Here is a 15,821-nt window from a genome sequence, read left to right as displayed (position 1 = left end):
AAAAAAGTGAGCTCTCTAATACTGACAACAGCGTCCTCTTCCCCCATGGTCAAACAAAGCACAAGCACTTAAGTTAACTAAAATAAAAATACTTCCTGTGGTTTATCTGCATTCCCAACCAAGTCTTTGCAGTTACCATAATTGTCCATTCTTTAAGCCTGCTACGACAAATAAATCCTTATTTTTACCAGCTTCAGGACCTTATATCTTTATCCCTTGCTCACGGACATAAATACAATAAAAATCTGAAAATACACCCATCTGTGGTGACTTCACAGTTTCCAACAGCACTCAAGTGGCCAAAAACCCGCCCATGGACCTGCAGACTCAGAGAAAGCGATAAATTCTCCTGTGGTTAGCGGCTGTGTTTCTGCAGCATGTTACTGCTTGACTCAACACCAGCTGATCCCACATCAGTTCAGATCCCTGCCTCTCTCCGGGTTCAGCGGCCCAGAGGCTGATTTCATAGTTCACCATGGAGACAGGCAGTCGCTGGGTGCTGCCCTTTTCGTCGCTATGGAGGCTCCTACGGCCAGCAGATATGCCTGCGCACGATAACACACATTCATCACCTCTGTACCCATGAGCAGAGCAGCCTGCGACGACCACGGCGAAAGAAAGCCTGAGCTGAGAGGAGATAACAGCAGTCACTACGGATTGATTTTATACAAGCGCAGAATGCATGAAAATAACACAAAATACCACATCCACTCCTATTATTCTCAAGGACAAAGGGAGGAGGCTGTGAAGCACGAGTAAGGAAGGAAACAGAGAAAGACGGCTTTAAAAAAGAAACTACAGAAAGGCATTATATTTAGTGAGCCAACTCTTGAGTACTGGCAAAAATAAGCCACCAAGAAATATGAGCATACAAAATATCAGCGATTTGAGAGTTATTTGACATTTAAACAGATGGGACTTAAGGTTGACATGCTGGGTTTGGGTTTAACTGGGTTTAACTTAGCTGGAAGTAAAACAAAAATAAAAAAAAAAAACAGGGGAAGGTTGTAGGTCAAAGAAGCAGACCCAAGGTCAGCTTGACAACGTCACTCATTATCTGCTCACATTATAGTGACAAACATAGTGTCAGCGCTATATGGTAATTTCCTGCAATGTGCCATTATCCTCAGAGATTATAGACACAGATATGGGATAAGTGAAGTCTGACTTACAGCAACTACAATCGCCACTAAATAGCACATTGTGTCTCATTTCCCCTTCCATTCCAAGAAATTCTTTTTGTGGGTGCGCCATTCTGTGCCATGTGTTAACTCAGTATGTAAACACACTAAACTTCACATACATCCCATAAGTGTGGGCCAGCACTCCTAATACATGAATAAACTTCAAAATAACACAGAAACAAGCTAAACGCACATAGAAAACAGCTGAGATCAAACATCCCTACAGTTTTCTACCTTGTGATATTGATCAGACAAAGGGAGCTGTAGGGCAGAACATTACCTGGCAGTCCCCTGGCTAAAACACATTTTGACACATGCACACTCAGCACGCTGGTGAGTGGAAAGAGAAAAAGCAATGAAAGCGAAGTGGGGATATGGAAGAAATAGCTGGAGTAAAATAAATACTATGGCTTGAGGGAGGTGACAATGGGACAGGGAAAGAAATAAAAATGTGCAAGGAAGGAAAATTAAAGAAATAAAACGTGACAAGTGCAGGTACTCGGAGATGAAGGGGGAAAGATTACTGGACCGGGGAAAAAAAGGAGAGAAAGAAGGAGACAAAAAGAGAAGAGGAAACAGGAAAGAGGATTAGGAGAAATACTAGAAGTGAGTGAGGATGAAAGGTAGAAAATTGCTCCTGAAAATTCACACTTGTGGGCGCACAACACGAGTATGTATGTTAATGCCGATTCAAACAGTTTTTATCCTTCATACAGCAGTCACTGCTGTGACTGCTCCAGTTAACATGTGAGCAGGGTGAGGTAAAATCTAAAGTGATGCCTTGTTATCTAGAGCTTTACCCCTATGCTCCCACATGGAGAAAGGAGGTGGATGTTTTGTAAGGCCACAGTAATCCACAAATGCAGAGTCTTTAATCAGTACAGAGATTACAGTGGAATGCATTGGCATGCCAGTAAGCAACTCATGTTATGAAAGGACATGAAAGGAGAATTTTTAGCCACTAGTGTGTGCATCGCGTGTGTAATATGACATTAAATAGCATTAATTAATATCATATCTGAATGTATAAATACTTTCAAGTTTATTCAATTGGAAATTTTGTTTATATTATTTGATTCTATTTATGTACAAATTTATATATGAATATATATTGCGATGATGAGCTAATACTGGTGAATATGTATATGTTGTTTGGGATTGTTCTTTTTGTAAATACTGTTTACCAATGACTTTTGTGGCAATTGTCTGAAATAAATTAATTAATTCATAATAAAGTTTCTTAGGACGTGCAAGTGTCAGGGAAGCAACTACCATTAACGGATGAAGGGATGTAGCTCAGTATTTAAAATCCTAGCCCCACTAAGAATAGTGTGATGTGTGCCAAGTCTTAACACAAGCATCAAGCCTCTGTTTTAGTGTAACAGCTGGTGATGGAGTGAGAAACAACCATGCAGTCCTAGGGCAGTGGGGCATCAGAACAGCCTGGCAGGGGAGGCGGCTGGTATGTTGGTAAAAGGACAGCCAGGTTAGAAGAGGTTATCTAAGCACATCTGTGCTCCCAGAGAGAATAAGAGGTATGGATGGTTGCTCATAACACACTAATGGCCTGTTGGCTAAAACACAGTTTCACAGACACTGACACACAACATTAATCTAAGCATATGAGAGTTTTTCAATTAAATATTGCACTAACATTACAATCCGTGATAAACTTATCCCCTTTTGATTTAGTCATCATCACATGGATGTGAATGAAGCGAATGTGTGCTATTCGTGCTCTTGCTTGAACAAGTCAAGAAATAAAACACAAAGCCTTTGTAACCATATTTTACATACTATGTGAATGCAAAATAAGAACCCTGTTTTATTTATCTATATTGATGTTCTTTAGTTTGCTTTTGTCACTACTTAAATTGTCAAAAAGTAAGCTCTCATCGTTGGTTTCCATCCCTGTCGGTGTCCCTGTGTAAAACCTGCAGCTCAGGCACAACCATTTATCAAGCCTGAACAGAAACATAGAGAAAGTGAGTGCACATAAGGCTGCATGTGATTTAGGGCGGATGACAGTAGGCAACAATCCCAGAGAGGAGGATTAAGATAAGGAAAAAAATGCAGCACAACAAAAAAGTAGCCTGACTGTGTAAAATTAACTGAGGCATTTGTAGCACACGCAGAGGCAGACAAGTTCCTTTGAAATTATTTCAAATTTAATATGTAAATGATATAAACAACAGTGTCGTGCATCCCACTTGAAGCAAATTAAACATCTGCGTTGAGAGACAAAGCAGACTCTTACCTGTTGTCTCAATGAAACGGATGCACTTCTCAATGAAGACTGGGATCGGTCTCTCAAGGGTGACCACAGTGACCAGGGGCATGCCGAAGTAGTTGCTTTCAATAGGTTTCGAGATTGAATTCCTAGGTTTGGGTCGTGGTTGTTTCTGAAAAAGAATGGAAGAAAAAAAAAAAAAAAAGATCTTGGTGAGAGCAATCACAGCGAAAAAACAACATTATTTGAGACTGATGTGCATTGACACTGCTGACATAGGTGCACATTTCCAAAATGACACTGAGCCTGGGGGCTCTGTTCATGAAAGGGTTTGATTTAGCTGTCCAAGACCGTGACCTCATTTAGAAGTTGTGTTTCACGTTTCTTGAGCAAAAAGACAAACATGCAAGCACACACCCATCCCACACATTCTTTTAAATGTTGAACCGATAACTTATCGTACATTCCTGCCTTCAACGCTGCTCTGTGCATCAGTAAGATATACATCAGCTCCCTCATCACTCGCATCTCTTTATTCTCACCCTTCTTCTTTTAGCATTCTACGTTTCTTTTTCTTCTCTTCATTGCCCAAAAGCTCTCACATCATCAAACCCTCTTATTAACTGTTTAATTACTTTCCAAGTCCTTTTATTTTCCTGTTAAAATACTTATTATACACTTCTGCAACACTCTTTGCATGTCTCCCTGTATGGCTGAAGCGTCAGCAGTAATTGTACTCCACTTTAATGGCGTTCAGTGGTAAATTTTTTGAAGGCCCCTGAGGCCTGGATCTCTAGTAAGTCTGTCAGCCCCCCCTGAGGCGCTGCCCTGACAGGCAGGGTGGAGAGGCAGGGGTGCATGGTTGGCTGGACACATAGACTGTGGCTGCAGTTCAGACCTGACAGACAGACACAGGAAAGGAGCAGGGGAAAGCTCATTAGAGAGAAGAAGCACCGGCGCGCCCTCTGCTCCTCCTACAGTACCAGCTTCAATGCACTCCAAACATTTAGGATAGCACAATAGCGTTTGCAAGCAAAAAAGGCAAAGACACTGTTTTTTTCTGCATGTTGCCTTTCATTTGCTTCAACCTGTAGGACCCTAAACAATACATTCAATACATTCCTTTACTTATTACTCCCAAGCTACCTCCTACTGAGCCTAATCTGTCTCGGACACTCCTGATCTCTACATACACGCATACTTGCACATGTAGCCAGAAGATGCAAATCTGTGTACATATTTCACATGCGTATTCATGTGGTCACAAGTAAACAACACCCGTATGAAGCTTTATTTGAATGAAAATGGCCTTAACACTCGACAGCAATAGCATAGAGCTATGCTGTTCTCCATGCCAGTTTGATGTGGCGGCTCATAATTCAACTGAGTCCTATTACATTGATTCTATTGCAGATCTGTGCCATTTCTCGTTTAAGCAGACCGTCTTTGTACCCGCACACTTCTCTCGCTTTATGTCTTCTCCCCCTGTAGTTTTGCCTTCTGGCCACTCCTTTCAGTTGCTGACTGAGACAGGATATGTTGCCACCACCATGAAGACAAAACAGACCTCTTCCACGAAAAAGAAACAAAACACATCCTTAATAATAACATACAGACACCATGGTGAGCGCTTACATACACTGCACACTCTAGGACGCTGAAACACAAGCCCCTTCTAGAGTTCTAACATAACCTTTATTCTCAGTTCCGCTTCATTTTTAATTCAGGACTGCGTTTGGTCTTTTCTTCAACTGTCTCCCTCACCTCTTAATACTTACACGAGGACACAGGACGAACTAGGTGACTGAGGAATTATTAACATTCTATTTGATTCCTGAAGAAGTTTAAAAAAAGCTGAGGAAGACAGAGAGGAAATGTTTCCGGCCTCTCACTGAGAAAAGGGTGATCAGGACAGACACAGTTGGTACATGCCCGAGGCAAAAGGGGCGTTTAAGATGACCTTGGAGTGTACTTTCGAATATTTCTTCCAACACTTTGTTACTCAAAGTTGCAGACAGTAACCTTAGGCTTGATCGAAGGAAATATTTACACTGCATCAACCCACACTGTCATCTTTAACACAGCTAAAAATCTAACTCTGTCTGAACCCTGACAAACCACTAACATGAGCGACACATTCTATACAGCTCCCTCAGGCTTTCATTTTCTTGGGGATTCATTTTGAAATCTGTAATTTCAAAATATCCAATGTGATTCTATATTGAGCCCCCTTTCAAAACACCCAATGCACTCCTTTCTGATAATAATCAGAGTTACTGGGATTTATGTGCTTGCTAAGATGAGGCTTGAGGTGGGCTGTATGCTTTGTGTGGTGTATGCCTGTCTAACCAGCAAACTGTGCAGCTGCCTTGATTGAGTTGCCTTTACTCTTTGAGGCAAACAAATGGTGTTAAGTAGAAGAGAATGTAGTCTAGGCAGTTGAACCATACAGGTACTTGGACATCACAGCTGAGAGTGTGAAAACATTTATCATCCACCTCCTGTTCCACCCTCTGACAGTCATGGCAATTATCACCGACACACAAACACAACATACGCAGCTGTAACTCCTGTTCAGCTGGCACTTCTGCACCATACCATATGTGTGTGAGTAAACAGCATACCAGGCTGATAAGCCAACAGAGGAAGGTTAAAAGTATCACCAGATCATAGGTGAGAAACAAGCACAGCAAGGAACAGGACACAGGGAGAAGGAAGATAAGTGTAGAGGGGGGATACCTGTGTCCAAAAAAGAAGTAAAGAAAAACTTCAGGAAAGAATTGCAAAAGGAAAGAGAGAGGCACGATGAGAAGATAAAAAGAATGTGACAGGAATGCGAGAGACAAAAAGTATGAATCAGCAAGACAAGGGGACAAACACAAAGAACAGGAGAGAATGAAAGGAAGGAAGCAAGGAAAGCCAAACTGACAAGGATGAATTGGGAGTCTCAGGAGCAAGCTGACAAGCTTTGGCACATATATCACTGGAGTTTCAGAAAAAGCAAAGCGTAAACAATGCTGCATTAACTGAAAGATGCCACCAGTGTCCATCACATATTGTTTTTGGCAATTATGTTGTGAACAAAAGGCAGCATTACTACACGTGAGCCTGCAAAAAAGGTGACTGCGCAATGAGATTTTCTAAATTATAATTACGGGAAGGTTTTAATTATAGAGATTTTTACACTTTTGTTTGCCGGCGTTTGTATTCCCCGAAAGGAGGGGTGTTAACAGCTAATTTATTGTGATAAGATATTTAAATTTCTTCCAACATAAAGACTGGTCAGATAAAGGTTAATAATTTCTGAATCTTGTAAAAAAAATAAATGTCCTGCATTGTTATGGCAGCTCTTTTATCCTGGGAAACCAGATGCAACCATAAACTCTTGAGCACAAACAGCATAGTGTAATGCTATTCTGTCCCTATTCATTAGGAGTTGCTGCTTTCTTGTACAGAAGTATTCTGACAGACTATTTTCCCTCTGATGATCTGGCTTGTTTAGAGGGCTCCAACTGAGCGGTCAGGGAAAAATATGGCAGGCTTTCTTTCGGATGAACCCCTACAGTACGACATGTTTTCACTGGGCTCAGCTTCAGAGAACTGAGATGATGCTGAACTCAGTTTTTCTTTGACTTCAGTAATAAACACTGATATCCACCGAAGCAAAGAGAAGCTGAATCTCAGCCAAAAACTAATTATATTCATGGTGTTCTGTCTGTACATGTGCATACATGCAGACCAAGAGGTTTAAGTGTACCAAATCTTGTACTGCCTAGTTACCCGTTGGATAACGTTTACAATGAGTGTTTTGCTTGAAAATTAGATTCCTACTAATTGCCTCACAGGCAAAAATCTTACAAGAAAATTGTACCTTTGAGGTTCATTCAAAACTCAGTATTTTAAAAGATACTGGAGCGATGCATGTGTTTTTGGAATAACACTTACAAATGACTATGGTTGGAGATACTTAAATCTAATCATAAAAGTTAAAATAAGTTTACATTTCTTTAGTTAACTGAGATAGCTGGATCACATAAGTCATATGCACAAACACTAACCTTTGTATTTCGACGCAGGCTCTTGAGGATATTTCTTCTTTTAGGATCCTCAATCTCCTCAATTGAGTTGTCCTTCTGGGGTCCTTCATCCTGGCTAGTTTTGGGTGGGCCCCCCATCTCATCGTCACTTCCAATAGAGAAGCTGGTCCTAAAGCTGCTGAACTTTCCAAGCCTTTTAGATCTGTCCCTATAAAGTTTTGGCTTTACCCCAAGGGCCGACAACTTTCTTCTGCGCTCCAATGAACTGCTATCGGCCTCACTGTCTGACCCATTTCCCCCAGCACTTCCATTGGCGTGACCTTTATTAGCATTGCGGATGGTGATAATCTTGCCCTGTGTGCTGTCATGAGGGACAGAGTAAATATTCTCCTCCTCTGTTGGTCGAGGTTTGCTCACAGCATCCATAGGCTCTGCGTAGTCTGAAGGGTCATAGCCACCATCGCTACCTGGGGCCCAGGTGACAGTTTGGGGCAAGGAGCGTCGGTTGGTGCCACCCTGCTGGTCCACAAAGGGACTGAGGTTGACCTTACGGACAGGCTTGGGCTTCACTTGTGGAGGAATTTTGTTGTTCAGCTTGCTCTCAAAAGTGCTGAGCTCAGAAATGACAGAGAATGGATCGCTTGAATCCAGATCGGGCAGCTTGAAGCTTACCAGGTGGGAGCCAAGACTACCATCGTCCCTAGGAGTGGGGTAAGGTGGTGACGGATTAATATCATCCTCTGAGTCGATTTGAATGTTGACTGGACTTGGGGAGCCACGGCGAGGGCTAATGCTCTCATTGGTGCATGCCTCAGCAACATTATCATACATGTGTGTGGCCTCAACAATAGTGCGCTTTTCCATCACCTCTTTGAAAAAGGTTTGGAAAAGATCTATCTTATGAAGTCCCCCCACTACCCCACCATGTCCACATATTATAGTGTTAAACCTGGCATCTATTTCTTGGGCCAGCTCCTCTCCTTGACTGACTTGCTCCTTAGCTGATTCTGAGTCTGACAGCTCCATCTGACTCTCCCCTACTGCCAACAACTGGACAGGAATGATGTCTTGGACCTCACAGAGGAAAGCACACAATGTCTCCATGGAGGCCTTGCGACGAGCTGAATAAACTGTAATGTAGCCATGGACCAGCCCGGTTTTGCGGAGAGAGAATGAGGAATGGAAGGAGAGCAGGGACAGCTCCATGTTCTGCCTCTGACCTCCAATACTAAGATCCAGAAGAACTGATGTGCCACTGCTTAGACTAGAAGCAGGACGACAAAGCTGAGGCAAAAGGAAGGGAGCAAGGAGTTGGTCTAGATCATATGTGTCTCCACACATTAGACACATGACTATCCTTAGGTCTGCTTCGGGTGTTTGCTGGGACTGAGAGTCTCTGAAGGCAGAAGATGGATGAGGTAATGGAGGGGAGCTGCTCCTGACGTTTCTCCTCGTGTCTAAAAGACTCCTCAGCATTTGGCTAATCTGCTTCTCGCTGACATTGCGGGCATAACCCATACCTGGAGATGCAGGCTCTAGGTAGGCACACTGCAGCTTTGTAGCCACCTGCTGCCCTTGTTGTATAAGAGTTTGTGCGGTCTCCCCTCCAATATCCCCTATGGACCCCACCCCTCGCTTTGTGACCAGAAGGAGGGACAGCGGGAGGTGAGCTAAGCTGTTTTCCCTTTCTCTTCTGCTTATAGTTGACTCTCTAAGCTTCTCTAAACTCTCAACAACATAGGACAGGGATTCCTTTGAATTGTACAAACATAAGCAGCCATGGGGTGTAAAGGTTGGTGTATGGAAGGAATTGACAGGGAGACGTACATTGCCCTCTATGGGGCGAAGGGCTAACTCATACATCTTGCCATCTAACATGTACCGATCATCACTGGTGCACAATGCCCTTATCTCATTTGCCATCTCCCTGGCTAGCCCATCTTTCCCTAAGATGACGAGATTTATTCGCTCAGCCCTCCCTCCATCCATTCTTGTACTATCTGATGATGGATAGCGGGTGGGGAACCTGGAGGCTAGTATCTGCTCTATCTTACTGTCCACGCAGTGGGGGCTGTTGGGACAAGTATCCTTTGTTGGATGGTAAACAAAGTGGATATGTTTCAATACAAGAGCATCCCTTTCCGCCTGCAGCTTCTGTAGGGCTTTAAATCTTTGCTCTTCACCCAACACCTCCTGAATGGCTCCCATTTTCTCTTTGCTTGGTTTTGCATCCACTTCTAGCTCATAAAAGAGCTCAGAGTACTCAAGAAGTAGTTCCTGAAAGTCCTCTTTGGCCCGGTCAATGATTTCCTTCTGGTGTTTGTTGTAGATATCTAAATATTCAGCCTCATCCAGCCATTGATAGAAATCCTCATTCATGATGAAACTGCGGGCCTCCTCCCACGGTTTCCCTGGTGTGATGAAAGGAGAAACACTTAGCTTTTCCTTGAACTCCCATCTCATCTCAGCCCGTTTGCGCTCGTTCCTTAGGTGCTCCAGGTGGGTATCATAGATAGTTTCTGCTGCTGGGGTCTCCAGGAGGTCCTGGGGGATGCGGTCATCCTCCATGTTATCAATGTGTGGTGTGGTCTCCCAAGGGGTATCATCTAGCACTACAAACCACAGGGAGAAGTCTCTTTTTGTCTCCAGGACTTTCTGAACTCCAGACCAGCTCAGGTGGTCTATCTCATCCAACTCTGGTAAGAGTATAGACAGGGCCTGTGGGAGAGTACTTAGATAGGCCTTCCGGCGTTTCTCTATGTGATCTAGTTTAAGTCTATGCACATGTTGCTGGAATAGCTTCTTGGCTTTAGCTGTCCCCTCAAGAAAAACATAGTCCTTGTACTCAGGGGCCGTTTGCATGCGGCGGCTGACAGCAGGCCAAGTCTCATTGTGGTTCTTCACAATTCGGTTGACCAGCCACTCATAGCGGTCTTTGGCTGAGGCAATCTGTTGACTCTGCTGTTTCAGTGCCTCAAAGTAAGGTATAATCTTGGGCTTTCCCCTGCTCTTGTCTATTAGCTGAACTAGTGTAAGGAAGGCTAGGTCAACATTAACATTAGAGCGTGCTGATGTTTCTACTACCTGTAGGTTCTTCTTAGCAAGGGCAAAAGTGTGAGAGTCTTTAATATAGCGCTCAACTCCTTCATCACATTTAGTGAGGATCATTACCACAGGCTTCTTTGTTTTGGCTAGCTGGTTATAGAGATTGCCAACAAACTTCATCTGGTCCTCAAAGCTACGATTCATACCTCTGCTAACATCCACACAGAGTAAGAAGCCATCCACCATAAGCTTGCCTTCAGGCATCTGCTTTTGCTCAAAGTCCTGCTCCAGTCCAAGCTGATCTGTGCAGAAATACATCAACTTTTCAGCTGAAGCAAGCTTGGTGGAAGCTGCCCTCTTGATATAAGGCTGGAGTGCCGTGCTACGGTGTGGCTGGAATGTCTGATCATCAATGAACTCTGTCTGCTCCACCACATTCATACGGCATTCTGGACCCTCCTCCATGGTCCTCCCAGCCTCTCCCCAGAACAGGAAGTGGTCATTGTTAACCACACGGCCTCCAAAGTCACTGGTGCTTAGAACGGAGGTGTGGTCCAAGTAGAAGTCATCTGCACTTGGCCGAACAAAGCGGTTGCAGAGGCAGGACTTGCCCACGCCACACTGGCCTTTCTCCTTCTCCGTGCCAGACAGCCCAACCACGACCAGGTTGTAGGTGGGTGCCCGGGGATCTTGTTTTTTGGCCATCATCATCGCTGGCAGAGGCTCATCCTGCCATGCTGGCTGCTAGCTCTAGGGAGAGGAGAAAGCTGCCAAGGAAGCAGGGTTTCCATGCAAGAGGAGCTCACTGGGCTGGGGTCTGGCCCTGCATGATAGAGAGAAGGAAGGAGAGAGGAGAGAATTAGTCTACAAAAATAAAGAGAAAAATATTTCAAGGAAAGGCTTTATTATTGGAGAGCTGTTGCGTCTCTCAACTAAATTTCTACTCTGTGCCTATGTTCTGTTGATAATGTCTGATCTGTGATCCAATTTCTCAACTAAATGTTTCCTGAAAAGATTGAGGTCAGTGGCAAAGCTGCTGGAATGTTGCACATTACCTAACCCAGCTGTAGCTCAGTTAGAGGCATTTTTTCCCAGTTTAACTAATCAAATTTTAATTCTGCCAGGACTGCAGTGCTAACAGTGCTGCCTTCCATACTTCAATCTTATGTTCATTGAGTCTCCCTGTGTGTTTTGGCTTATTATCTGACATCTAACGGTGTGGTTGGTCGTCTTGCTGCCAGAAAAATTAGAATAAAGTTCAGTGTGGTTTTATTATTGCAGCAAACAGACATTAATGTGCCCAAAGACACCACCGCACACTTGTGGAAACAGGCACTCTAAGCTCCCCGAAACCCGAATGAAAGACACACACAAGAAGATGAAAGCAGATAAGCGTTCCAGAGCTAAAGTTACTAATTGGCCAACCAGGGAAAGCCATCTGCATTTTAAAAGGCTGTATTGCCTGTTGGCTGACTTGTCTTCATCAAAAACACATTTTTCTTTGTTTCTTGTCCAAACGATCAGAGTTGACTAATGTACCATCATCAGTATCACAACATGACATATTAACTTGACAAAATAAACTGGTATAAGCAAGAGAAAGGTTCAATCGCCTAAGAGTATATACGTATAGGGGCTTAGACAAGAGGCCGATCTGAATATAATATACTCTATTGGTAGATCAGATCTTAAAATAAAGCGGCAAGACAAGGAGGATTAGGGATGGGGGATGCTCTTAATGAATGGCTTTTTTTGACAGCACTATTTGTAAGAAATAAAAATCTTCCTAAGCTGTAGGACAGGCTGCACAAGTTGGAGCATGAGTCCAGCTCTTTTATGTCACAACTAAGACACTGTAGTTAAACAGACATTAAAACCACTGTTAATCGTGAACAGCTCTTCTGACAGAGTACAAAAGTAGACAAAACAGTCATTGTTGTGGAATTGAGTTAGTCAAACAACTGAGAACTGTGGATTTGCAAAGATGAACTTCAAAGACCAACACAGCAACACCAGAAGGGAAGACAATGAAAAAGAAATGGTAGGAGGAGTAAGAAACACAACAGTAAAACTTGCCGGATATAAACATTTTTAAAAAATCTCACAGCTGCTATGTGTTGAATGCTTCACGTTCCACATACTTTCTGAGTCTTTCTGAGTTTAAAAGCTGCAAATCAAAGCCAAAAGCTTGCAGTTCTAGCAAAGCACTGAAATCCTAGATTTCACCGATGCAATTTGCAATCAGGCTGTGAATTACTATTACAGAAGCAAGATCCCCCCCCTACCCCCTCTTTTAGAAGGTGTAAAAACAAGTCTAGACAGGAAAAAGGAATCAATATCAAAAAGAATGTCTTATGTTTTGGTATTTGTAGAGGAAACATGCATGAAAAATGCATCGATGCATCCAGAGGTAGCCCAGATCCTGTGCCTCACCCACAACGAGACTGAATGGGTGATAGATTAATGTATTTGAGCTGGGAACGATTATCATTTAATGAACTTGTCTTTCCGGGAACTCTTGTATGATCAGTGCATACACAAGTGTATTTGTATGTCTGCTTGCATGTGCACAAGCACGTTTTTACACATTTCATAGTGTACATCCACATCTGTGTCTGTGATTGCTGAAAATATTCAGTTAGAAAATAAAGCACTACCTTGGCTAAATGAGACCTACAGAGGAGCCTTTATAGATCTGCCATCAGTGGCTTTAAAATGCACCCATGTCCTGACCTAATCATGTTAACATTACAAAGCAGACAATCTCAACTGCATTAAACCACAAAAAACATGACCTTTAGCCACTGCATATGGTACACACTTAACAGAACATGTGTTCAGCCTATTAATAATCATTTTTAGTATACTGTGTCAGTATGCTATGTCTAAATGATTCCATCGTGTGCTACCCACTGACGAGCTTTAACACGGGAAAATGATAAGTATTGCATACTGTCATTTGAATGTGGTGATATTACAGTTAATCTGAGCATCTGTCATTTACTATTCTAAATCATACACGTCATCTTTTTTACATCAACCGACAAGCATTTCTGGTGTTCTTTATGAAAACACTGCTGTGAGCTGCTTTTGTGTTGTTTAAACTGCTATGCTGTACTTAAAAGAAACATCTACTGGGCTGACAAAGTGTATTGACCTTAATATTTACACAAGGCAACAACATTACTAAAAATGTCCTATATGGCTTTACACATATAAGATGTCCACATAAACAGACTATCCAAATTTAGCTCTATGTAATTACTATCCTAGTGATGATCTTATGTGTAAATTAGGTCATACAGGTGACCAGCGATGAGTGTCTGGATTAAATACAGACAAGCACTCCAACATTTGGCCAGGCTCAACAGACTCACAGATGTATAGCTAACATCTGCTTTTCTGACCTTACCAATATTTGTCTGTTCTATTTGCACATGGTGTCAGTGAACCTCTAAGTTAATATACATTTTGTGGCAGTCTGCCAACATACTCACTGCACAGATCAAATTCGATGTGTGACCAAGAACTCAAAAGGAAACAAAAGAGACCAAACGCAGATTTCTTCTCCTTTTTTTTCTGGTCTGTCCGAGCGGCATGTCAACGCACGATCCAAACAGGCAGTTTATAGAACAGAATTCAATCATAAGTGATGTGAGGACTTAATGGTTTAGAACACAGTAGCACCAAATAATGGAGGGAAATAAAATGCCTCACTGACTGCAGCACCCAAGCCAAACTGAGAGAGGTACAGAATATATACTGTATATGACACCACAATAACACAATTCCTCTTCTTTCAACAGCTTGGCCACTGGAAGTCTAAGTGAAGCAATTCATACACAATAGATCTAGTCATTTGGGGAATTGTTTCCTCTCTAAGATAAAGACAACATGGTCTGCGCTCAACTTGTCTCAGTGCAGTAGTCCTGCTCTAGAGTAGTCAGGCAAGTCATCTTCCAGTTCACCCTAAGGCTCGATGTCTGGTGCGCATGTGCAGTCACATACCAGCGTCTTTAGGTCCTGGGATGTCTATAGCTGTAGCAGAGATAGGTTAGGGCTTTGCATCTGCCTCTGACCCAACGGCATGATGGTAAGCACAAAAGGACAGGGAGAGGAGAAGGAAGTAATGCAGGAAGAAGTGGAAGGCACTGGTGGAGGCAACAGTGGGTGGGAAGTTAGGGCACACAAAGTGGATGGGGGTATAGAGAAGAATGGATACTGAGGAAAGGGAGGGAGGTTAGTGGCCTGGGTCATGCGAGTTGCACATTGGAATTCCCTGAGGGATGCCAGGCAGGGCACAGAGAGGCCTGGATAAGTTAAGGGTCTGGGGTCTGACCCGTCACATCACTCAGCCCCTGTCTAATCGCAAAAAAGCATTTACCACCACAGTCTACCAAAAAGCTACATCTCCTTTTCACTTCACTGTTGATTTCACCCCCTCTTTTTTCTCACAAGCAGCAGTCTGTTGGTTTAAAACTGTTAAAACACAGTCTAGTCTTGACTGTAAAAGCCATTTCTAGGTCACTGCCTGTCTCAAGGACAAGAGAAGCCAAGACTCAAACACCCCACATGTGTGGGGTGTTTGAGTGCAGCCTGAAGCTAATGCTTGGGCGGCAGGGCGTGAAGTTCATCATTACACGTGTTACAAAAGGGCAGCAGGGGAGAGGCTGTTTTCACTGCCTGAGAGGAGACAACATGTAGCCTTCGTGGGGTAGCTGCATTCCAGAGTTACAAGAGTTAGTTAAGGAGCGCTGCCCAGAAGTTTAGAATACTTGTCTGTCAAGCCTAGCTTGATATAAGAATAACTTTTAATGCACTTCTTTGACAGTAACTTGAATGCTTGTTCAATGATGACAGAGTATTAAGAAATCTAAGCCAAGAAAAATGGTTGTAAGCGTTCTAATGAATATTAAGTGGAACACTTAATGTGGAACATAAGGAAATAGGAATATTGTGAGCAGACAATAAAGGGGGTTTACTGTAATGCAAATAAGAGAGCAAATATAACTGATACCAGAAGAAGAGCTTTAGAAATATTTGATGGTTTTCCTAATTCAGTAGCAACACAATGAGGTACATGTTTTTTACTGAAAACAGTTGAAAAAAAAAAAAGGACCAGTTTCTCCAGTAAAACTATTACACAGTCAGGATGGATGGGAGTGGACAGAAACAAAGGTCATGAAATAATCATGAAGGAGTGTGATGGCAGTGATGATGACAAAGAGGCAGCAGGGGAAAATCCTCCTCTCCCTTATTCTCCAAGATACAAGAGTGGCTTGCCCTCCCTTTGTATTGGTCCTAAAAGTGCCATCCCTCTTTTTT

At 42.9% G+C, this 15,821-nt stretch overlaps 1 protein-coding gene across 1 annotated transcript in view; it reads right to left on the bottom strand.

The window, feature by feature from the left end:
* Positions 1 to 15,821, bottom strand: part of arhgap35a (Rho GTPase activating protein 35a) — a 58,683-nt gene that overhangs the window by 11,714 nt on the left and 31,148 nt on the right. Inside the window, exons 2-3 of the mRNA XM_072392430.1 lie at positions 7,473 to 11,319; positions 3,442 to 3,586 (exon numbers count right to left, since the gene is read on the bottom strand). Coding sequence (XP_072248531.1) covers positions 3,442 to 3,586; positions 7,473 to 11,207 — 3,880 coding nt within the window. The 5' untranslated portion in view covers positions 11,208 to 11,319. The remainder of the gene's footprint in view (positions 1 to 3,441; positions 3,587 to 7,472; positions 11,320 to 15,821) is intronic.

Source organism: Leuresthes tenuis, unplaced genomic scaffold, assembly GCF_036924035.1.
Source record: "Leuresthes tenuis unplaced genomic scaffold, fLeuTen1.0.hap1 SCAF_9, whole genome shotgun sequence".
NCBI lineage: Eukaryota > Metazoa > Chordata > Actinopteri > Atheriniformes > Atherinopsidae > Leuresthes > Leuresthes tenuis.
Note: the sequence above shows the minus strand (reverse complement) of the source record. Positions and strands in the feature narration are given on the sequence as shown.